The 24990-nt window shown below is 45.9% G+C and overlaps 1 protein-coding gene across 2 annotated transcripts in view; it reads left to right on the top strand.

The window, feature by feature from the left end:
* NEIL3 (nei like DNA glycosylase 3) overlaps positions 1–24990 on the top strand; it is a 216534-nt gene that overhangs the window by 14043 nt on the left and 177501 nt on the right. For both annotated transcript variants that reach the window (XM_069631449.1, XM_069631450.1), the window contains exon 3: positions 13493–13614. In XM_069631449.1, the coding sequence (XP_069487550.1) occupies positions 13493–13614 (122 nt within the window). The remainder of the gene's footprint in view (positions 1–13492; positions 13615–24990) is intronic.

The raw sequence follows: 24990 nt of genomic DNA on the forward strand, positions 1-24990 counted from the left end.
ACTGCCCAAAAACTGCCATTCCCAAATAAAGCAGTACTCTTGGGGTTTTGGGCATTGAAAGTGCTCCAAGCTGTCGCTGTAATGTTTTCTTAGGCTAGGGAACTGGTACTCCAAAATGTGCTCCGCCAAACTGAAAACCAATCTGAATAATAAGTGCTTCACCACCAAGTCACATGTTGAAATTGGAAGAGGGGTGTTCAGAGGCAGGCAGGTCATGGGTGACCTCAAGATGATGCATGTTGGTCAGCTACCTATAAAGAACATTCTGAAACCTTTGTTTAAGAAACGCCCACAGAAATTAAAGCCAGCATCACAACCGTCTGGGATGTCTTATCACAAATGACAGATATACAAAAAGATGAATACTGCCCTTGAAAAAAACAATACATGACTCTGAGAAAAGACTTGACAAATTCTAATGAACTGCAGGAATTAAAATTCTGCATGCTTGAGTTGGAACACCTGGGAACTCGGAGACAACAAAGAGGCTGCTGAGAATCACCAAGAGGCAATAATGTGTGCATTGAGGCCAGTAATACTCAACTTTTGTTGAATGGGCTAGGACTTCCTTGGTGGGTATAAGAGCAAATCCCGTTCTAGGTGAGATTACCTCTTCCAGGTGAAGGACCCAAATCTCTTTAGCAGCTCTACCCTGATCACTTGTGTGACGTTGGGCTTTGGAACCTTTTCTTTCTGCAGAAAGGGCCAGGGTAAACGGGGCCTCTAATTGAGCCAGCTTCTTTAGTTTGTCTGAATGCACCACCTTGCTGTAAAGATGGGGGGCCAAGAGCCATTTCTTTTTATACTGGCAGATCGTCTCCCTCTTTGTACTGAGCATATTGCTACTTGCTTGGTATGGTGCAAATATTTCATATAGAACCCTGTAACAAAGGAATAATATTCCTCTAACCTCTTGAGGAGATCTCACAGCTGTCGGGGAGATGCTGTGCCACCTCTGGGATTATATCCTTCAACTGCATTCTCCATTTCTGGTATTTCCTACATCTTTATTTATAATCTATTCATACATTTGAGTTTGTTTTGCTTCAGTTATTGTGGGTGTTGGGGAAATGTCTCTTTTGGTAACTTTCTCTCCATAGTTTCTAACCCCCCCAAACTTTTTGATTTGTTTTTTTTTTAACTTTTTGTAGCCTTCAGCTTCACTTTCCTTACCTTTTTGGCTAAATTGTTATGGGAGAAACTGATCAGTCCTTCAGTCCTTCAGACTATCAGTATCGGGAAACTATGTTCCCCTTTTTATCTTTTTAATTTGTGTAACTTTTTAACCTTGCACACAGCCTCTTAAAATGAAGTGCAATGGGGATAGATCACCCTAACCTTTTACCCTTTTTTTGGTTACTTTTATACGTGCCCAAAGACAAACTTGTCGCAGTAGATATCTTGTTTACTATGTTTGCATTAATTCTAGTGTGCACATTTCCGTTTAGCGCATATGGCTATTAAACGTGGCTAGTGCTCCAAAATGGAGTGGCACGAGATTTTTGTTTGTTCTTTGGCCATATTGTAGTTTGGCCTTCTTCCTGCCTTGCCAGGTCAGGAAATCCCATGTAAGGTCATGCACTTGCCCGGGAAAGCTGCTGCTTTTGCATGCTAGTGCTGTGTTTGTGTGCCCCAGGAAGTGGGTGGAACTGCCTAGTCCCATTCCACATCTGTGGAGCCAAAGAGTCTAGATGTACAGGGCATGAGTGACACCAATAGCGGTCCCTGATTGGACAACTACTGGCTGTTTGAATGGTGCAGATCCTTACCATTGGTGGGCTTGGACATGCTTCCAGGCAGTATTTTGGATAAAGGACTCTTGCAGTAGTTTCTTCAGATAAGCGTTGGATCCAAGAATACCTTGTAGAAGAACAGCTGTTTGAAGATCCGAAGAAGACTCCTAATGTCGCCTGGCATCCCTTCCTGGGCCTGGCCAAGTGAAGCCCCCCAAAGACCCTGAGCAGTGCTTCAGCCCTTGGACTAGTGGGACCAACTAGTCTCCACACCTTCTCTATGATCCAGCAGTCCTGAGCCTTCGGAGGTGTCCTGGAAATCCAACCTCCAGTGACCCCCCCCACCCTCTCAGTTGAGGCATGGGAAGATCAGAGTCTGGATGCTAAGTAAACGCAAAATATTTGTCTCCCCGGTCCTCAGTACGATAACATTGGGAAGCAGTGCCTTTTGTATGCTAACATTCTAATCCACTACCTTTTGGTCATCTAACCTGGGTAGTACCAGCTGAATGATAAGAACTTAAGAACTCAACTTACTTACCTGGTAATCTTGTTCTTTGAACTCACCAACATAATTACAATTATAACTTGCCTACAGAAACTACATTCTGGGAGAAGAATTGTGGCTTCTGTGACGTTTGGGCACAAGGCCCCATTCTTCCTAGTTATTGGACTGCTTCAGTAATGGAAATTTGCATGTGACTTGTGTAAGAAATGCATGGTATCAATAGTAAGACAGACAGAAGTGACCAAAGTTCAGGGGTGTTTATTGAACTTTTAGGAAGGGTGTGATAAATGCCTATCTAGTCCTAAATCTACAGATGGGAGCAAGCTGTGACCATCAAATAATAATGCAGACCTAGTGGAGTCTCTTCAAAATAAAAGGGGGTATACTAAAAAAAAAAAAAAAGATTGCCAATCCTTACCTCTAAATACAAATAGGGTAGGGTAGTGTTAATGAAAAAGAAGTGTTCACAAAAATTATGTGTCGGGATGTTCAGGCTGTTGACCTCCCTTCCCCATGCTTTCTGCACCGGACAAGGCCGGTCACTCGAGCATAGCACACTGTTGCACTTCTTTGGCACGAGGACACTGTTCCATTACCAGCATCAGGGCCTTCTGTACCCGAGTCTCTTAAGTTATCAAGTTGCTTGATTCAGAGGGCCCAAAGTACCAAAACAAACAAAGTTCCTTTCCTCTTACAAGTACTCAAGTCAGGTGATCACTCTTCACCCTGGAACCCCCTCTTGCAGGCTCAGATCCCCTTCTCCAATGTATAGAGAATATCCTTTTTCAGATGACTCGCGGTTCATCCCGGATCCCCCACAGCTGGGCTCAGATCCTTCTCCTACACAAGACGGGCTTGGACCAATTGCAGTTCGTATTAGCTATCAAAGACTTTCAAATTTGAACAGGTTTTAGCTTGACCTGTTGCAGGACCACTTCAATTTCACAGTTCACATTTGCCACCTCTCAGTTGGATACCTAACAGAGACCTTCGAATGAGAACCCACGTGGTGCCAGACTACTTTGTATATAGTATCTATCTTGGCTTCAAAAGTTCAATCACTCCTTGGATGTTCAATTATATTCGTGTTGCTCATCACAGACACTTCACACACTGTTTCTTCAGATTGCTTAATACAAAGTTGCTGCTTGCAATCTTTTCTAACACAGACCGGTCTGCTATCAGTCTCTCTGACTCACCGGCTGTGCTGACTTTACAGGTGCTGCTTTGTTGTACGAGCCAAGAACAGTACCACAGTGGCAATTGCTCCCCGTTGCCCCCGGCTGGATTACAACAGGGTAGAGCCCCGGGTAGCTCCGACACACAATGCACCTTTCTTCAGATTTAATTCCAAGTCTTATGTATCTTATTCTCGAGGGCTCTTGAAAGTAGCGTTTTTTTCTCTGAAAAGGTCGAGGGCACCTGCCTTCTTGCAACCCTCTTTGGTCTTGCCGTCTTTCTCCTCGTATTAAAGTGCCATCTCGGAACTGCTGCTTTCTCGTGTGCTTTCGTGCCTCGCCTTTTATCCATGTGGGAAAGTGTGATGGAAGTCCGGGGTGTGTGTTTGTGTAATGATCAGTAAATTGCCTGACTCTGCCTGACCCTTGTGTTGGGAAATTTCAGGTCTACGGCTCGGGTGTTAGTCTGTTTTCTCTTACAGTGAGCTGTCCGAGAGAAAGTGTTTGTGTCGAGAAAGGGGGCGGGGGCTGAGTCCCTGGATGGGTAAAAGGTGTCACAGGGAAGGGATACTGCGTCTCACCATCCGGCGTCCCACTCCCTGAAGACCCCTCATCCAGGTGATCCTCCCGCACTGGTTCACCCCCAGGAACTGGATCCAAATGTGATGGCTGTGTCCTGGCCACCTGGATGACAGATTCCTTGGGGACAAGCGGGTGAGTCACTGTCTGGTTTCTCACACGGATCGGGGTTGAAAGCCTGAGATGTAAATGTTCGAGTGAGAAAAGACCGAAGATTATTTTTTCCGAAATAACCTTCAGTCTTTTCTCCCCTGAACATTTCTGGCTTGGGCCCCCACTTACCTTACTGCTGACTCGCTTTGTCCCTGCAACGCCTGTTCCCCCTTCACCGTGATGGTGAACCGGCACCGAAGGGACCTTTCCCCTTTTTATTCGGGACCAGCTGTGGCGGATACCCCCGCAATCCCCGCCACCGAATGGGAGATTTGTTTGCACTTTTTGGCCATTCGGTATTTTCGAATGGCCGAAATTCAGCCAAATCTCCAATCTGTCATTTAATCTCGGTCTTTTTGTCCGATTTCCTCTCACGCTTGATTCCAACTTTACTGTATTCATTTACTTACCTCTCATTAAGTAATTTGAATGCATTTTAAGAACATATGGTGAAAGTATATATGTTTATTAGCAAAACGTACCTATACTACACATGGCTACTGTTGTTTCTGCATCCCTTGATTTAGACATCCTTATTCGTTGTTGTTCAAGTCGGTCTGCTCAGTTGTCTTTGCAGCCCTTGACTCAGCCTGCCTTATTCATGGTTGTTCACATCACCCTTCACACTGTGAGGTCTCGCAGCTGCTCATAATAATTTCACTTTATTTGATTTTGGATTCATTTGTCCAATAGATTTTCGCTTTTTGGGAGGCATCTGCAAAGGGAAAAGCATAGAAGTGACACAATATTAAAATGTGTGCAGCGCACTGTGGAACAAATATCTGAAACTGTGCCTTTTAGGGCCTTGATTTCGATATCCCATAGGGACCTTCGAACTTTATTCCTTGGGTCAAGACGCTTAAAATGAGCTTTATTCAGTACTTCTACGACCACATTGATGTTTCTGCAATTTCAGGAAACCGTCATGTGTGAAGGTGCTGAAATATTTATCTGGTGCAGCACATTGCAGTGCAAATAATTTGGAAACTGTGCATCCTGGGGCTTTGAGATGTCTTCCATTGTTGTTCCTAGCATTGAGATGCTTCAAATTAGCTTTATCCGGTCCTTCTACGTTGATTGCATTGAAGTTTTGCCGATTTCAGGCAAGCATGTCATGTGTGAATGGGCTGAAATCTGGGGAAATACGTGGTGTCCAAATGTCATGTAGCCAGTAATATCCCGAGGGTCCTAACGGGTAACTGTGCCAAATTTGGTGTAGATTGGTGGAACGGTGTGGAATTGTATGGGAAACAAACTTAGCAGATTGTCTGCTTGAGATTATTGTTGAGAATTGTGTGAAAATATCACCTGCTAGTTTTATTTTTAAGTCTGTGCAAAGACCCATAATACATATTTGTATTGTTCTATATCTAAATTGTATTATTGCGTGCTTCACTGTGTGGGCTCGTTATTGACCCTTGACCCCACTTGCACACTTCTGAGAAAAGCCTTGACTGCTGTTCATGTTTACTTTGATTGGGGTTTGGCTAACCTCTCAAAGTTCCCTGTTCACTATAACTAGGTTGGCCTCCTAAAATCTGTCCACCAGGCCAGATTCTAGAAATCCATCTTAACCGTGGGCTAGCACAGAACACGGTGAGCGAGCAGTGGGTTTAGGCAAACACACCTGCTCCAGAGTTGGTCCTGTGCCAGCAATCTCTTGATTGCTACCTCACATGGAGGCCATTGGTGGGGGGGGATCTGGAACTTGCCTCTCTGTGGTCCTGTCTGAGGTTCCCTGCGGGCCTGCCACTGTCACCGTAATTGAGAAGAAAGAAACACAAACTGACCCCGCTCTGCATGTCCTCAGCAGGCAGGAGACCAAAGGACTGTGCAGATAACGCGGGCAGAAAAAAGCGTGTGCAGAGAAGCAACAGGAAGTAGGGGATCGGGACAGGTGTATGCGACCCAGATAAGTTGTCCTGCCCTCCAAATAGCTCTCCACCTCCGGACATTAACTGAAATGGGTGTGATGAATGCCCCTTCATTACTTTGGGTATTTCAGGGAAGGTGCCCAAGGGGCCAGGATGGCTCCCTAAGCCCTCCCTAGGTGTTAGGAAGATGCACATCTCCTGACATAGGTCCCGTTAGTGATTTCCTAAAGCTCTCCTGGCTCTCTAAGTGATAGTGCTACAGAGCAGTGCAGGCCTAACTAAAGGAGATGATAGGCAGTAGTTAACGGGTACAGTACATGCTTTTCAGTAATAACAAATGAGAGAATTTCCACACATTATATCATTATGAAACATATTCTTTATATAAGCAAAGGCAAGAGATAAAGCACCCTTTGGAACCATTTCACGCAGGCGAAAAAGCCACCACCAACCTGGCCACATGCCTAATTGAGAATGGATATGATGCTCCTGGGGGGCATAACACACATGCACTTGGATAGGTGCCTTTTGGGGACGGGAAATAATATCATAGGTCATAGTTGAGACCCGTACAATATGGGCAAAGGCCAGGTCATAGGATTGGACCTAGATATGAGTGGCCTGGCGCTGCATCTAACTTACAGATGTGGTTCCACTCAAAGTATTGCACCTACAAAGTTTCCGTCCTTGCTTGACACTTGCTAGAAACCCCTTTGCACCTATAACTGCTCAGACTAGCCGCAGAAAACGCACAGTGGTTACATGCAAGTATCCCCTGCCATTGCGCTTATTAGATTACCTGGTTAATCTTCTTAATACATGGAAGATGTGTAATAGCTATGTCTATTTAATTTACTTGCCTATTGCACTCAAATAATCCCACTAGCCAGGTCCTTCCCACTGGTAGCATTCTACCCCCACTAGAAGACTCTCTCGGATGACCAGCCTATCGCCTTGGCAGACTTGGAGTAACCGGAACACAGTGCCAGAAGAAATCATACAAAGCAACAACGAAAAAAAACTGTCTGAGTTTAAGGTATGTATAAAGGCACCATGTCTGTGGACACCTGCCACAGACACGGCTCCCCATCCATGCACTCTAGGATGCAGCTACGGTTATGTCGAATTTGGTCTAGCTGCTCACATAACTTCTTACACTGAAACCCCAGACGTGCCTCAACACCTCTGCCATTAGTATACAGCGACAACATACGATAAATGTGGTCTACCTGGGCACGCTTTGAGTCTCCTGCACTAATGCTCTGTCTTGCCGCCGACTGCACCCGCCCAGATACCTGACCTCTTGGGTTGCTTACCGGAGGCTAGCCAGCCCTCCTTAGTCCTAGTGTTGTCAAAATGTACTCATGCACTTTAAAGTCTACTCTTATAATGTTTTTCCATACTTGGACTTTGGTCCCGAAGGCGTGCCAACCACAAAACTCATTGAGGCCATAGAAATGGGAAAATGGCGCTATATAAATGATGACTACAATACATACCTTCTCTGGGACACTATGGGGTACTTTTGGGTTACCCCTGCCTTGGGAGCTGTTAAGCAAGATTGTATGCAGTACCCTTTGGGTGCACTACAATAACCCTGACCTCCAACAGTTGGTATAAGGCTGAACTACACAGGTTGGTAGTGTGACTAAGCAGCCAGGCCTATCTCAAGAGGGGTCAATGTGAGCAGTAAGGTTGTGACAGTTTCACCACACAGTTATTCAAATAAACACTTATACACAAGGTTTCTTGATAAAAACTATGATAAATTTATTTCACAGTCAGTTACATAAGCCTTCTTCAGCAAGGGAGCAAAACATGTAAATATACTATAAAGCATACTCTTAGTTTCTCTAAATAAGATGATACCCATTGGGGATGGCACACAGACACTTCCTACACCCTCAGGTGACTTAAATAGCTAAGACACTGTGGACATTGATTTATCACTGGCACATTTAGAGCAATACTGAGGTTCGAGAAAAAGAGAGAACAGAGGAATAAAACAAAAGTTACAAATCATTCATAAACGGGTAAGTACTATTAAAACCCTCCAATGTTCAGTAAATTAACCCTTTCCTGGCGAAAAGATAAAGCACAGAGTCAGAGGTAAGAAGAGTCACTCGGGGAGCCAGGACAGCCAATGTTAATTGCACAATGTATAGGGGAGCTGAATATCTTCTTTGCAGGTAGGTAAAAAGTCTTGCACAATGTTTTTAGAAATCTTTGTAGAAAAGTAGAACACTTGAAGGGCCACAAGATGAGAGGCTTGTGAGGGGTAAAGCTTTGGCAACTCTGCACAGTAACCAAGACAGGTCTGCACTGAGAGCAAGTAAGGCTACACAACGAGAGGTAAGTTCTCATAGACTTTACAGTACCCCTGGTTAGAAGAAATGGTTCCAGCTGGCTTGTGTTCCTGTGCAGCTCTGCAGATCCTTTTGTTCCTGGTCCTCAGTCGTGGGGAAAAGAGGGTGGACTTCTGGGGACTCCTGCTCTGCAATGGGACGGACAGCGGCAGCAATAGGCAAACTTCAATTCGGCGTTCCTTCGTTGTTTCAGCTCCTCGTGTCTGACAGCATATAGCAACACTGCGGCTCTCAGATGCCACTTCAGACTTTCCTTGCTTCTGGGGACCAGCACTCTGTTGAGGTGGCTCAGGCTTGGTCAGTCCTGTATCAGGGAAGTCCGGAGGATCTTCCTAGCGCTCGGGTCTGACTTAAAAGCAACACACACAATCTGCTGTTCCTCCTCCCTGGCTGTTCGGTTCCAGCAGCAGTGGAAATACAACCAGCTTCGAGAGGATGTCCAGTCGGGCTTACTTTGGAGTTGATTGGTCCCACCAACTCAAAGGGAGAAGTCGTCCTTGCAGGGCTTCTCTAGTCAAGGCGAATTTGGAGCTTCAGCACAGCAGCAGGGCTTCACCGGGCAAACCAACGGTCCAGGAGTTGCAGCAGGCATCTCTTCTAAGTTCTTCTTCCGATTCCTTCGTCCAGTGGTCAACTCTGCATTCCAAGCCAAAAAGCCTCACCTTTTATGCAGGTTTCTCCCATTCAATACAGCCTAGCTGTCGATCACATAGCAGGGTGGCTGTCCTTACCGGACAGCCTGCCGGCCTATCACCTTTGGGTGCATACCTGTAACCAAGGGGATTAAGCACAGGGAGTTTCGGGCAACTCCATCACTTCCTTTCCCTGCCAGACATACTGGAGCCAGAGGTGGGCTTCACTCGTGAATCCTGCCAAAGACAAAACAAACAAAGGTACCAAACGTGTTTTGGCGCACAGAGTAAATCTCAAGAAGGACCTTTCCAACAAGAAATGTTGAAAAAAGAAGACCGGGCCTTTTTGACAAAATGGGCATCCATGGGGTGCCTTATGTGGCTGCGAACGCAGCCCGCAGTAAAAACACCCAATGGTAGTAAAAAGTAAACCACTGCCACCAGCCATTAATTGTAGAAAGGGTAGCATAAAAATGTTACATGAGAAACTAGACAAAGGGGATACTAAGTAACTCCTCCAGCATCCTATGGTAAAATAATATATGCTGGGTCTAGAAAGTTGCAAAATGTAAGTAAAGTCAATTTCACTTTACTGCTCTTGGAAACAGTAGTTTCACCAGGAGAAGGTATTTAAACCTTTGGGAAATCTAAGAGACTTCCCTGTGCCACTGCACTGAAGGTGCTGTGTGACACCATGTAAAGATGATGCCTATGGAGTTTGACAGACTCCAAAGTCAAAAGAAACACAGAGAATAAATCACATTAAAATGACATGAGAGACCTAAAGGCCAGCAAAAAGAGCTGGGGCTCTCTAAGGTAGAGGGGGAATTAACATGATAATTCTCCCTAACCAGAGCCATCGGGACTCTTCAGGAAGAGCATATAAAAACAGCCACACTCTCATTTGGATTAAGCCTGGCAAGGAGGAATAATTGAGTCCTAAACCAAGAAACCTGGCAAAAAAGAGAAGACGACCCTTAGAGTTTGACTAAAGATCTTCTAAAAGCGGTATTCTGCCTTAACATTTGGCCCCATTGTGTCTCAGGGGACAGTCACATGAGGCACCTGAGCGGGCCCCCTCCCCAAATCATAAAGCAGGAATCTCTTAATAACTGGACCCAACATTTCTGAAAAGGGGGAAACGGCTCAATGTATAATGAACACTCTGTTATGCACCCAGACGCTTGTAAGAACCCTACTGTTGCTAGGAATCTAGTGCTATGGTCGGCACATCTGCAAGATTCTGTTAGCCAGATGCAACGCTGCTAATTTGTGTGCCACCTACATTTTCGTACATGGGTAAATTTAACTCACCAAACACGTTTCCTGTGCCATGGGAGAACCACAAATTGCGGTTGCGCCATTTCTAAGCATGCCCTGAACATGAGTTTCTGTTGAGACATTTATTGACACTGAGCATACGTGGTCTGAAAGCAAGTGAATGAGATTCTCCCTAAGCAGCACTCTTTAGAAACTGTGCAAAGAAGGTGAATTGCAGTTTGATGGACCGGCCAGATACATTTTTGGTCTGCCCAATAATCATCCAGTTAAACCAATGTGGTGGATAGCCAATTCCATCCCCTAACTAATCTCCAAACAGGTGCAGAACATCACTAAAGATCCAACATGAGGGTAGAGGAGGATTGGGGGGGATCAGTGAGTCTAGGTTTAGATGAAGAAGGTTGGAGAACCGAGTTGCAAGAGTGAGAAGGCTTGAGATTGGTTAGTACAGATAAGACAGAGGAGGTTGGTGGAGAAAGAGGAGGTCCGGCAGAAAGGTATAAAGATCAGGAGATTGTTGGCGAAGAACTAGAGGTTGGTGGGAGTTTTTGAAGGTGGTGTTAGGATAAAGTAAGAAGAGATACCAAAGTGACTGGTACCTTGAGGCCTGTGACGAATCCAGGGAATTCATCCCCTCTCCACAAGGGGGAGCTACTCCCTTTGGGACTAGGGAGGTGAGCCCGCATAACAACCCCTAGTGGACAAGGCAAGTGGGATGACAAGTGGGATCTCACTGTGGGTGATCCTACCCTTAGAGGACAGGATATCCTGAGAGATCACTATCTCTGTTAGCTATATGGTAATTACAAAAGACAACTGTGTGAGTACCCTTTAGAAGTGGCTAGTGTAGTTTCTGACACTTAAGTGCTGCCATCCCTGTATGAAGCGCTGGACAATCCATTGTGCTTATCTTGTTGCATGGTGGAACATAACTGACACGCGAGATCGGCACAGGAGAGAGGAAAGCCTGCAGAGTAGAACACAGGACATGTCCCCTTTTGGAGGCAGAACTGGACAGCAAATGTAGGTGGCCCACAAATTAGCAGCACCATGCACACTGCGTGGAAAGCGGAGGAGCCCCAGAGCCTGTGGAGCACAGCTGCCTCCTACAAGGCCAAGAGACAGGGAGGCTTGGTCCTGCAGAATGACGAAGAATCCAGTCCACACAGTAAGTGGCCAACTTGAACTTGCTGAAACCAACGCAAGTCTCGTCGAGCCCTGATGGGAAGAACCCATGCAGCTGAAGAGACGCAGAAGACCGAAGGGAGACCAGAATCGCGTTCCGCACCGGCCAAGGAGACGGCATCCCCCCCCCCCAAGGAACGTTGCTGCAACAAACTAGGTACTTGATGGTTCGAAGGAACCACGAGCAGGTCGGAGAGGCCCGACCAAACCCCGAGGCATTGTGAGAAACGAGATACACCAAGACGGGGTGAGACACCGGAGATCCCAAGGCGGGATGTGAGAAACAGAAAACCAAGACTGACCACAAGGTGAGGTTGAAGAAGCAAGACCCCCCCAAGGTGGGGTGTGAGAAACAAGACCCCAACATGGGGAGAGAGACGCACAACCCAAGGCGAGGTGAGAAACGCCACATTCCCAACTGAGTTAACAGTGCTCCAGATAAGATTTGAAAGTGGAAGTATTTTACTCTCTATTTATTTTAAACTAGGGAGTAAAATGATTTTTTAGGGCATAAAAATGTAAGTCCAATTCCCAATGGGGGTATTTTGTTTTTAAATGGAACACGGGAATATTTTTGTAATAATTTTCTTTGCACCTAATTAAAAGTACCTGTTTCTTCCTTTGGTACTACTTGCACTACTGTCCAAACAAATCCTTTGAGCTGTGTGGGTGAAAGCAGGGGCACAATGTTCTACATGTCTGTTTCCTTTTTTTGTTGGAGTATTTTTACTCCCTATTTTTATTTTTTGGGAGCATTTGCGTGAAAGTGGCCAATACAGAAGTGTAGGACTGTTAGTAACTAAGGTCTGACTGCAAATGTCAGAGACTATTCTACACGCAGGAGAAGAAGAATAAAGAGACATTTCGGTGGGGGTCAGAAACCACACTTAAAAGACATTTCTTGGTTGACTTTATGTTTGATCCTTTTGTTTGTGGTAGGGACAGAACTCACAGTAGATAAAGCTTTGGACAGAGGACATTCTGACGACCACCCTTTAATATTTTATTTGAAGACTAGGAGGAAACCTCCTTACAGATAGGACTTACTCTCTTTTGTTTAATAAAACACTGTATGAACAAATGACCTTTTGTCTGTCTCCTTAGTGACTTACCAGACCTGCTAGACAAATGGAGCAGGAAGGGACAAGGAGGAACGGTTGTCACAAGGCAGGCATTAGCGGTGGAAGCAGAAACACGCATCTGACCGGTGCCTTAGTAAGGGATCAGAGATGTGGGAGGGGAACCCCTGACTGAAACCTAATAAAGGCAGTGGAGAGTCTGTCGCTCCTCTCCTGCAAGTCTGGGACTATTTCATGAGAGCAACAGAGAGTGATAGAAAGCATGACGGTGAACAAGAACACACATTAAGGAAGAAAAGGGACCAGGAGCTCTGAAAACCTGCAATTAATGGTGACTTGGATACTCTGAGGAGAAGTGTGAGAGACTGGAACCCAGGTGGAGGTTGATCCCGGAGACATAAACGCTCGGAGTTTGAATTTTTTTTTTCTAATTTGTTATTACTTTTGGCCATCCTATATAGATATTGTAAAACAAAAATATCGAATCACATTTCTGCTCTTGACGGACTTCTTGGTCCATTGTCACTGTCTGACGGGTAGAACGTTCACAAACTGCGTTAAATTTCCTATACAATGACAGCAGAAAACATGAATACCCCTTATATGCTCTGCAAGCAGCAAAGAAGTAGGAGCCATCTCAAAAAGAACACCTTTAGGACTAAGAGGGTTGACTGTTGAAAGTCAGAGGTCGAGTGGCAATTCTTGTTTATGCGGTTCCAATTTCTTTGAGGGTTTCATTGGCAATGTAGTCCTGCAATCAAGACTTAAAGGTGCTGCTCCAAGCTTTAATAGGTTAAAGCATGATATAAAGCCTCTGTTTTTGCAATAGACTCGTAAATTATATTCCTACTCTGTTTTGTGATGTGATTACATGCTTACGTACCACAATGCTATGCCTTCATTAATTTTCAATTTCTTTGTTAGAAAGCTCAGCAGCAAAGGCACAGCATTCCGGATTCTCTTCGGCTACTTAATGGATGCATTTACAGTGGTGTGGATACTTTGGGAAAGGAACTTTTTATCTACTTTGGTCTGAAAGCATTACGGTAAGGCATGTACATACTTCTGTCAGTTTCCTTTAACTGGTGCTGCATTTTGGCAAAAATTGTGGTCACTGTTTTGCTTTATGGTTATTTAGTATAGTGGTCCAATTAGTGCAAATCTGTCCACTGAGCTGCAGTGCCACCACTTAAACTTGAATTAGGCTTTCCATGATATGACCTGATTAACTATTGTCAACAGCTTGAATTTCTTCTGGTGCCAGACTAGGCTTATAAAATGTTTTATGGAAATTGTTGAAAAGACATTTATCATTGAAATGGCAGTTTTAATGTCTGTGTACTTTCATGGTCGCAGGTTCAAGACCTGCTATGAGATAAAGCATGGCCACGGGTTAGGTGCACTGGTTCTATGTCCTTTCATCGTCGGGCATTCCAAAGCCTGCACTTTAAACGTGTATGATCAAATTTGTTTCTTTTTTGGGGGGGGGCAACCCCCCCATCATGCACCTATTTTTAACTAAACCTGACACCCCCAACCACTTATCTGCCCTTTCAAAAAAATTCAATGAACTTTTGTACACTGTTCAATTGCAGGCTTTGCAATGCCTGGTGATGAAAGAACATCGTACCAGGTGCGCTATACAAATGACAAAATAAATAAATACATTGTAATTCTTGAAGCTAACGAGACAAGCTAACGAGACAGCTGCCTATCTGCTTTATTTCTACATCTCTAAAACACCTGTATAATTTTGATGTGTTATTGGGTGTACAGTTTCAAGATGGGGTGCTATATTTGGCCCCAGCAATCCTCAAGTCCTTCCTTGCCCTCATTGAATCCCTTTGTTTATTAACCTCTTTCCTGTCCTTTACTTCCACCTTGGATTGAATTCTCAGCACCTCCCTTTCACTTGACATATGCCGTAGCTGAGCCGATAAATTCACCACTCAACACTCTTTTCAACAAGGTCCCTAAGCAACAGGTCTTTCTGCCAAAGTGATCTCTGGGTTCAGTAAGCCATATAATTCTGAGCCAGAGGAAGATTGGGGAGTTGTCGGAGACCTCTCTGCTCTATTTCAAATTCAGACACATACTATATTGACATGATAGAAAGCGCCATGATGCCTTTAGTGAAAGTGCGCTCTATAAATGCGCTGATTGACTGATTGATGGATGAGTCATAATGTCGTAGCCTACTGCACTAGATGTATTGTTCATACGGTAAGTTCGTATTCAAGAGGGCATTGACATAACGGGAATGCCACAGCTCATCCATCTTAATCTCTCCTTTATCTCTCGCCACATGCCTGGCATTCTCTACGATTCTTTGTATTCTCCTCTCTCCTTCTGGAAATACACTTGACCTCACCGGCAGTGACTGCTGATGCTGCATGTTAAGATGGATTTCTGAACTCTGTCCTGGAGGGGCAGAGGTTCAGAAGGCCAGCCTAGATTCTTGGAACAGGGTAACCTCTGGATAAGCCAGACCAATCAGGGTAGCGATCGCGGCGGTCAAGACGGCAATGAGCACACAAAGCAAGGACACTTACTCCAAGCAGGTGTTATATTAAAAATATAGACACATTTATTACAAGGCCTTTGTAACATTGACCGTAGTGAGAAATCACAATAAAACTCAAGTAAACCAACACATCTCGATCAAATACAATATATATACAATTACCAACGAGTCTAACGAGTTAGACGCACGAAATGTGAAGACCACCTAGATGGGGAGGAAAACGGGCAGTGCGAATAATAGTTAGACCCAGTCCGCCTTCAGAGGCACCTAACTAAAAGGAAGACCGAGCCCTACGAAAAGTGGAGCCTTGTGCTCAAAAGTACCTGCACACGCTGGTGCCAACGGGCAAAGGGGAGTCTCTTCGAGGGAATCAGGCAGATTAGTTCGATGAAAATGAACAGAGCTCCGCGACTCAAGCACAGCCTCCACTGTGGGCAGAAGCAGAGCGCGAGTACGGAAAGGCGTGCTGTTTGACAGAGCGGGGGAAAGCTATGGGCTACTGCAGGAGGGCGACCAGTTCCTAGCGATGCTACTCACCAGTCCCCGATGCAGGCAGACCCAGGCTTCTCCGCATCAGTTTCAGTGCTGGCAGGTTCAGATACGAGCAGGGGACGTCTCGGCGTCGTGTAGATTCCGCGGCATCAGAAGTTAGAGTTGAGGATGTCCCAAACGCAGTGAACCCGCACAGTTTGTTACCACAGCAGGGCAACGGAGCGGCCGTGTGTATTTCAGCCCAATGTACATTACTCACTTCAGACCTGGGAATGCCAAGTGTACGAATCGTGTGAGAGTGACGAGGACTCGTAATACAACACAACCTGACGGCGGTTACAGAGCAAGACTCCTGGGTAGGCTGGTCAGTCTGCTGGATGGCCCAGAGACACTTCCGAAGGCTTACGTGCAGGAGATGGTGAAGATGCCGAGAATAGTTGTTCCCACTATTCCAAGGGGTTGAAGTACCAGTACAGGCCTTCTCGTTCGATCAGAGGTAGAAAGGATTTCACCAAGCGACAGCAGTGCAGAGGAGCAGTCCTTCAGCGGGTCACCAGCGATTCCTCGGTTCAGCCCCGTAGTTGCAGGATACTTGGCTCCTGTATTCCTTCGTTCGTGAGAACTCAGGAGATCGACATGGTAGTGATGTTTCCAGCCTCCTCTTATCCATGGTTCCCTTCGTGCCAAAACGGAGGGGACCCAATGGGAGATCTGCTCAAAAAACACTTAAACCATACGTGGACCTATCACGGACCACGGTGGTCCCAGGCATTCACGACACACTAGATTCTCTGGCACCCAGAATGTGTATTGGGACCAGACATCCCAGCCCACATCCTGGAGGCACACACAAGACCTGTAGAAGCCCGCAAAAGCCTGTGTTTCGCGGGAAAGTACATGCCCAAATAAGGAAGGACCCGGGTCGGCTCGACCTGGGGAAGGCGAAGGGGGCAAGACGGTCAGCGGGCAGGACAAAGAGCCTCATGGTCTGGCTATTTTGGGAGCCAGACCACCATTTTGGGCTAAGCGCGAGAAACGCGCTTAAACGCCAAAAGGAGCTCAAAAACACAAAGAAACGATCGCTGCCACCAGTCCCGTCCGGGATTCACTTGCACCATTCATTAACAATCCAAAGAGAGTATCTAGGGCCTGTAGAAGACTAGAGACCCAAGAGAGCAGTAACTTAGCTTACAGTGCCCTCTTGTGCCATGTTGCGCGAAAGCTGCAACATGATAAAAGAACTATTGAAAACGTTTCCTGGTACTGACTGTCTTAAGGGCATGTCAGTTTCCCTGGAAGAATGGAGCAAAAGCCCAGAGGAGTGCGGCAGGAGGCTGCACTTCTCTGGCAAAGTCTAGATCATGGTGAAAACAACAGCAAAAAGTTTAGGGGTTGCCACATGGAAGGAAAATTACCCACAATTAAGAAATCTTTCCTAACACTGCACATTTCCCCCCAACACACCCTTACTAAAATGAATGTCAGGTTGGCAAGGGCGTATGGGGCTCGAGGGGCACACCCACAGTTTCGATTATACATACTCCCTAAGGTAGGGTTTACAGCACACCCTCTTTGGGCGAAACTTTACTTATGCAAATGCCCTCGGATTGCTATTCTTCCGTATCTACCCCTTGCTCTCCACCTGGTATAGGGCCGAGGTTGCCTTTGGGTTTTCCTCGTCCCATTTGGTATTTGTGCGATGCTCTGTTGTCTCACCCTACTTTCACTGATTGGTAGTGGTCATTCTCTTGACTTGGACACTTGCACATCTTATTTATGTTACATACCCACCCATCTGCAGGCCTGATGGCTCCATGCAGCATGACCCTGGTGGAACGTGATGAAACATGTGCTGTACCCTTGATAGAGGGTGATCATTTAACTCTACTCAGGTCTCTGACACGTGGCTCTATTGTGGCCACAGCCTTGTGCTTGTTGTACAGAGGCTTGTTCTTGACTTGCCTCAACTGAATTGTATCTTTAACTGCTTCAACATTTATTGTGAACTGTGATGATTCGCTAAATAGTTTTGCTAAACAGAGGGCAGGTGGCCGATCCCTTTCCTCAGCTGGCTCCCTTCTATGGAACAGCCTCCCCCTGCCTCTGCATCTTGAGCAGGACTTGGAAGCTCCTCGAGACTTTCCTTTTTACCTCCTCCCCTCACCATTTCTCCTCTGCTAATCTCTGTTGTTTGATTGGTATCCAGGGCCCCTATGCATCCTTGGGGCCCTGACCTCCCACACTGAATTGCCACCAGGTCCGTCTATCCTCAGCACTTGCCTCAGCACATCCTCCATCATGGAGACTCGCACTTATCATACTTTGCACTACACCTGTTGCTCACTCACTGGCACCCCAGCCACCTACCCCACTTCCCCCTCCCTCCCTTCTGCACTCGCACGTTCTGAATACTCACAAGGCATAGTATGTTAGTCCTTTTTTCCGCTCCTCAGTATTTAATATTTGTATGTATTTTAATGTCTCGTTTCCATGCTCCCAAAGCCCTGCTGCCCTGTGGTGGCTTTGAAACAGAACTAAGAGCTTAACAAGCTATCAATAAATAAATACATTCTCGGGGTGTCGTCACTTCTCCCCAGGGGGAAGCACTTTCCCGTGAGGCTGGGGAGGTGCGACCGCCACCCGGTGGCCGCCTGGGGGTGGTTTAGTGCAGGTGGTCCTCATTGAGGGGGGGGGGGGGATTCACCCTCTGGGGACTAGGATGATCACCTATTGTACAGCCCATTGACCCACACTACTTCCCAACATTTCCTAGCCCACCCTTCCCTGCCTTACCGAGCCATTTCATAGAGAGTAAGCACATGTAATGTATTTTTGTAGCACATGGGATATTGCCAGAACAAAACCTACTGAGATGAGGAATGCAAAAAAAAGGCATTATCTGCAGTATTTGACGCTGCACCGGGGCAGAGTCCCGGAGATAAAAAAGAAAGAGAAGAGGAACCAAGGAGTGCCTGATCGTGGGGAAGCCAGGAGCCCGCTGAAGCCTGGGAGTTTCAAACTCTGAGTGACGACTGGAAGAAAGGCTATGCAGAGAACGCCAGTGGCAGGCTGCGAGAGTCTGTTGTGGGTCCGACCGGAGCAGCCCCAGCTGCGAGGCTGAAGAGAAGGATTGGTGGCATGATTGAAACAAGGTGAACCTTCAGGTCTCAAAGCTAAGACAAGACTGTATGGAGTGGAGGACCACGAAGGTGCACCAGGACTGTTGAAGCGAACGAGAAGAGCAGAGGAAGCCACAGACAAGGAGACCCATACCAGGAAGGACCAGTGACTTGCCGCATCCCACGAGAATGTAAAGGGATGCACAAGAGACCCAGTAGGGATACGGGGAGGCGAAATGAGACCGTGTGATGTTCCTCTCGCCAGTAGCAGCTATAGGGCTATTGGGGAACAGAACTGTTAGGTGAGAATCGGGGAGTATCTCCCTCATCCCAGTAGCAAAGCTACTGGACACTGGAAGAGTGAACCAAGCAGCCGAGGAGAACTTCCTCATCACAGTGGCAGCAGTTCCTCTGTGGAACTCCTAGCACTTACCCCTTCCCTATCCCTTCTCCCTTTCCCTGCACTTGCATGTTCTGAATGCTCACAAAGGCTCACATAGGCTGCCCCCTTCCTGTTCATCCGTTTTTTCTATTTGCCTTTGTTCCCATGTTGCCTCCCTTTTGCCTTGTGGGCTTTGAAGCACAATTTCTTCATGCGGGAAAGTAAGTGCCTTACAAATGCACAATAAATAAATAAGCCTACTGACCACCAGGCAAGTGTTTGGGCCCCAACAAAAGAGATCTGAGAACCAGATGGGAACATTCTCGGCAAAGTGGCACAGATGAGTTCATTGGCCACCAGAGAAGTGTTTGGGACTTTGATGGTAGCGAGAAAGAGTGGCAAAACCTACATCAAATTGAAAGACATGAAAGGGAACTTTTCAAATACCAAGAGGCATTCTCCTGGAGACGGCACAAAAACCCTTGGGACATAATCAATAGATGCCAGGGGAAGGGTGTCATTCCCCCTGGTCTTATTGTGTACTGTACAGACCAGTACCGGGAGAAGGGAGTCATTATCCTGGTCCAAAACATGGAGTTGTGCAAAGATTGTACAGAACCCGCAAGGCAGGGCAAGGGAGTCATTCCCCCTGGTAACCTTTTTGCAAGAGAACATTCTAAAACACGCCACCCAGGTACCAAGAGGAGTCATTCTCCTGGGAAGGAACTTTCTGTTGAATTATTTCAGTCTTTAGATGTAGGTAGTGACACGAGCCGGTGGACTTTGAGTTCGGCTGACGTTCTGACAGATCCTTTTAGTATTACTTTGAGGCAGGGAAACCCCTCTTAGATGATGGGGATAGTTTGGGCCCTTTTTCCAATAATTGTCTATAACCACAACACCCCTGTGTCAGCTTCCTTCTTCGGCTCCCTTACGTATGGTGTCAAAGTGGGATCTGACTACACTGATATAAATTGAGGAACCTTGAGAAGTATATGATCGGAGCAAGAAGGGATTTACAACCCATAAGATTCCTAGGGATAAAACCCATTTTAAAACAACCTACCACTACAATTCCCTTAAAAAAATAAAACTTTCCTTCCTGCCAGGATGTTCAGATGGTGGAGAGGACCCTGAAAAATCTACCCAAAAGGTCTCCGATATTAAAAGGGGAACTATCACCTGTAGAAGCCCCTACTCTCCGTCCTATGATTCAAGGACCTCAAAGGATCCTCAAAGTCCATCTCGTCCACGGGATAGAATCCTCGGACGAGTCAGAAGAAGACAGTCAACCCAGGTACAGGTAGGCGGCTCTCCCCTCGGTAGGCAGAAAACCTTTAACGAGTCCCTTCCTGCCCCTTTGTCCAACTCATCATATGGGCCTGAAAGGGAAAAAGAAGATGAAGAGAGTTCAGAGGTTTGGGAGGACGTGATTACTTCGGACGACTCCCTAAAGTCAAGGGCATAGAAAAAGGGGAAGACTGACAAGTGAGAAAAGAAACTACCAGATTCTCCAAGCCAAATTCCCATCTACCCAAGATGAATCTGATCGAGGCATTACTAGACCGCCTGGTAACCCATCGGATCCACGCCAACTTAAGATTCCAGGAGGGGCTAGACGAAATAGCATCTAGCTTGCAAAGACCAGTCCTGCCGCATGGGATTCTTCAACCTTATTGGGAGAGTGAAGACCTGGGGACTTTCTTTTTTAATTTGAGAGGCTTGCCCAACAGTTTCACTGGAGTGAAGAGATTAAGACCCGTTCTCTCGATCCCCTACTAAGGGGTGAACGCAGAAGCATCATACCGGACACTTTATCACCTGGGAACTACGTCCTTTGATGAATTAAAACAAGGTGTCCTACACAAAGTATGGCAAAAGCAGAGCTTCTGCTACCATAAATTCCCAGAGATCGGGCTAAACCCTACTGAAACTCCACTGTAATTGGGGGCTAGAATACAGAATACCCCCTTGCAGTGGTTGGGCAAGAAGACCCTGCCAGAAGTAATGGAGGCATTAGCTTTAGAACCGCTAATTAATAGCCTTCCCCCATGCTTGCAAGAGGCAGTTTTACAGCTTAGCAAACCTACTATCAAATAGCGCTTGTTAGGCAAGAATTGATGTAGTAACCCTGCGGGAGACTACACAGCACTTGTCCTTTTGGTATTAGGCCTGTACTACACAAGTTGGTAGTGTGACTGAGCAACGTGGTAAATGTAAGCTGTAGCAATGACATTCGCAAATACAAGTAACACTTGCACTCCAGGTTTTAGTTATACATAGTTTTTAAATAAGCATTCTTTAAAACGGGCAAAATGTGTAACAATCAAATCTACTTCAAAATACTTTTCCAGAATCAACACAAAGCTAGTAGATACTCTTTAGAGATGCTTTTTGCACACTTCCTATACCCTGAGGTGACTTTTACTAGTACATTTTGTAGATTCTGAGGCTTGTAGAAAGGAAAGATTAAGGAAAAAGTTTAAACAGGTTCTCAGCATGTGGGCACTTAAATTTTCCAATGAAGTCTAGACTAAAACCTTTCCCAGCAATAATAGTTTAAAACCAAGTTATCACCTCTGAGGGACGGTAATCAAAGTCAAGTGGACTAGAAGAGTCTACAGGGAGCCAGGACAGCCAAAGTCAATTTGGAGCACAATCTATGGAACTGAGGTGCACAAGGTTAGTGTGCCGAAGAAAAGTCACTTTAGGGTCACAAACTGTGTGTTGGGTAGAGCTGAAATCAACTCTAGCAAAGGAGCTACTGCAAGTCAACTGGGAAGAGCAAAGCTAAAGACACTGAGGTAATTACCCCAAGTCAGAACAGTACCTTTGGTCAGAAGAAGAGTGGTCCAGTTGGCTTCTGCCTAGTTGCAGTGATGCAGACCATGGTTTCCTGGGCCTCGGAGGGAAGACATCTGGAGGACTGTTTATTTTTTTTTTATTTTGTTAATTTTTTTAATTGTATATGGTTACTAGAACCTTTTACAATACAATCCTTTAAAACTACAATTACACACCATAAAAAAGATAGCACATTTGATAAACAACAATTAGCAATAAAAATTACTCTTGACTCAAAAAAAAAGAGAAGGGAAGAAGAAATAAAAATCACATATGATAAAACCCACTAGGCATATAAAACAGAATTATGACGGAGGAGAGCAATCAACCATATGTGCATAAATCAATCCATCCAGTCATGATTTCACATTTGATCAATACATGAACTACAGCTATTGTTAAGGATGTTTCATAACCCGAAATCAACCTGTCCCAAAATTGATCAAGCAAGAAACCCTCCAACCCCATTCCGAACTTAGCAAAAAACATTAATCTGGTGGGCCACGTGCCTTCACATTCACATCTGGAGGACTCCTGTGGCAGCAATTTCGGAGATCAGCAGGAGCTACGGGCTCTTTTCAGGTCAGCAGCACTTTGCAGTTTCAGCGCTCGGATAACAGCACCACCGCAGATCTTGGACACAGGTTGGGCTTCCTGCACTCTTTCAGGACTGCAATCTGGTGTGGGGACTCGAGCTCTGGTCGTCCTGCTCCTGGCGGGTCCTTGGGAGACTCCTGGAGATTCTGGCCGGTTTGCAGATGTTACACTAGACTACGGATTTCTTGACCCCTGGCACTCGGTTCCTGCAGCAGAAAAGTAGTACAGCCAGTCGGGGGGGGGGGGGGGGGGAAGATGGTCCAGTGGAGTTCGTCTCAGAGTTAGTTGGTCCCACTAACCCAAGAGAAGAAGTCGTCCCTTCCAGAGCTTCTCGTCGATCAGAAAAGAGTTTCAGCACAGCAGCAGATCTTCACCTGGCAATTCAAAGGTCCAGGAGGATGCAACAAGCGTCTTTCACAGTTTCTTCATCGGGTGTTCTTCCCAGTGGTCGACTCTGCCTCTAGTCCCAAAACCCTCACCTTCTAAGCAGGTTTCTCCCATTCATGCACAACCTACCTGTCACTCAAACAGCAGGGTGGCTGTCCTGAAAGGACAGCCAGCCAGCCAATCAGGACTGGGTGCATTCAGGCATTCCTAAAGACAAAGGACAGGGGAATTTCAGGAACCTCCCTCACTTCCTGCCTTTCCATACACACTGGAGCCAGAGGCGGGTTTCAGTACTGAAGCCTGCCAAAGGCAAAACGAACGAAGGGCTCAAACCTGGCTTGGTGCGCAGAGTAAAACCCAAGAAAGACCTCACAAACAGAAAATGGCAAAAAAAATGGTCACCCATGGGTGCTATGCTGCAGCTGAGGATTCAGCCTGCGGTAGAAAAGCACAATGGTAGAAACATTTAAACCACTGCCACCAGCCTTTAAAGTAGTGAGGGTAACATAAAAAATGTTACATGAATAGGTAGGATAAGTGGCTACCAAGTAACCTCCCAGAACTCCACATAAGATGGTGTGTGCTGGACCTACAAAGAGAAAAGGTAAGTAAAGTCAATATCACTTTATTATTCTTGGCAACAGTAATTCACACAAGAAAAGGTATTTAAACCTTATGAGAAATCTAAAGGATTTCTCTGTGACACTGCACAGAAGGTGCTGTGTGTCGCCATACAAAAAGTAGATGCCTATGCAATTTGTCAGACTCCAAAAACAAAGGAAATATATCATCCAAATTCGGTCAAAGCACATGAGCGATTAAGAAAAAGGGCTCACTCACTCCAGGGATAAAATTTAAAAGTCATAAAGTCCAGCAAAAGAGCTGGAGGTCTCTAAGGTGGGAGGAATTGAACATGAAAATTCTCCCTAAAGGTGCTATTGAAACCGCCCATTCACAGAGAGCAAAACAACTCGGGCCTTGCATGAAGGTTGGAAGGATGTAAAGATAACCCCCTGAAATCTACCACTAAAAGAAGTTAAAATAAACTGCAAAGAAATGGCTCCAGAAAAATCTAAGTCTTTGGTGAGTATTGAATTAGAAAAAACAGGATGAACAGAACTATATCCCCTTTAAGGAAAGGGAATACCCAAACCAGAAGAGGGAAAATCCTCAACAATAACGTGTTTTTAGTGTGGTGGGACAGGCGGGATATCTAGCTAGACAATGGTCTAACAATCAGAAAGATGATCCCATGGAAATGGGTTTGATGGCTGGAGAAGAGTGGGGAGAACCAGAACCACAAGAAGAGAAAGATGGAGACTCTTTGTAACTGCCTATGTCTCAGCCCCATTCAAAACGGATGAATCAGTCACTGTCCATGGAATACCAGTGCCTGCATTAGTTGACTCAGGGAACAAACGGGCAGCAGTAAGGGCTGTCATTATATACTTTGACAAAATCCTGGTAGGGAAGCCAGTGCAGCTCACCTTGGTCCATGCGGATCAGGAAATCTATTCCCGAACTACAGTCACTATCAACATCAGGGGAAGAGAAACAATTATGAATTCTGTGGCAGTCACAGGACTCCCTGAGGAAACTACTATTGGTACGGGCTTTCCTCTATTTGGTAGTCTGTTAGAATAGGTAAATCTGACACTGTTGAAATATTCCCCTTTTTGATTCTTGGAAGGAGGAAGGATTTAGTCTTGATACCACTGTCTGAACATGGTATAAGAAACCCGGAGATGGTTCTTGTACCATGGGACCAGCAGAGTTATGACCTCTGGACAATTTCAGATGGGGAAGCCAGCAGCATTAGGGGAATGGGTATGTGACGATTCACAGGGTGTTGTCGTTTCTCCCCAGGGGGGAGCATTTTCCTCTAAGGCTGGGGAGGTGCGGCCGCTTCCCGATAGTCCCCATGGGTGTGGTTTAGTGCGGGAGGACCTAATAGGGACATGGACGATCACCTAGGGGTACAGCCGTTGAACCACAAAACACCCCACCCTTCCCTAGCCCCCTCCCTCGATACCGAGCCATTTCATTGAGAGTTAGCCCATGTATGTTTGTAGGACAT

This window comes from Ambystoma mexicanum, chromosome 6q, assembly GCF_040938575.1.
Source record: "Ambystoma mexicanum isolate Mex_15411 chromosome 6q, UKY_AmexF1_1, whole genome shotgun sequence".
NCBI classification, from domain to species: Eukaryota; Metazoa; Chordata; class Amphibia; order Caudata; family Ambystomatidae; genus Ambystoma; species Ambystoma mexicanum.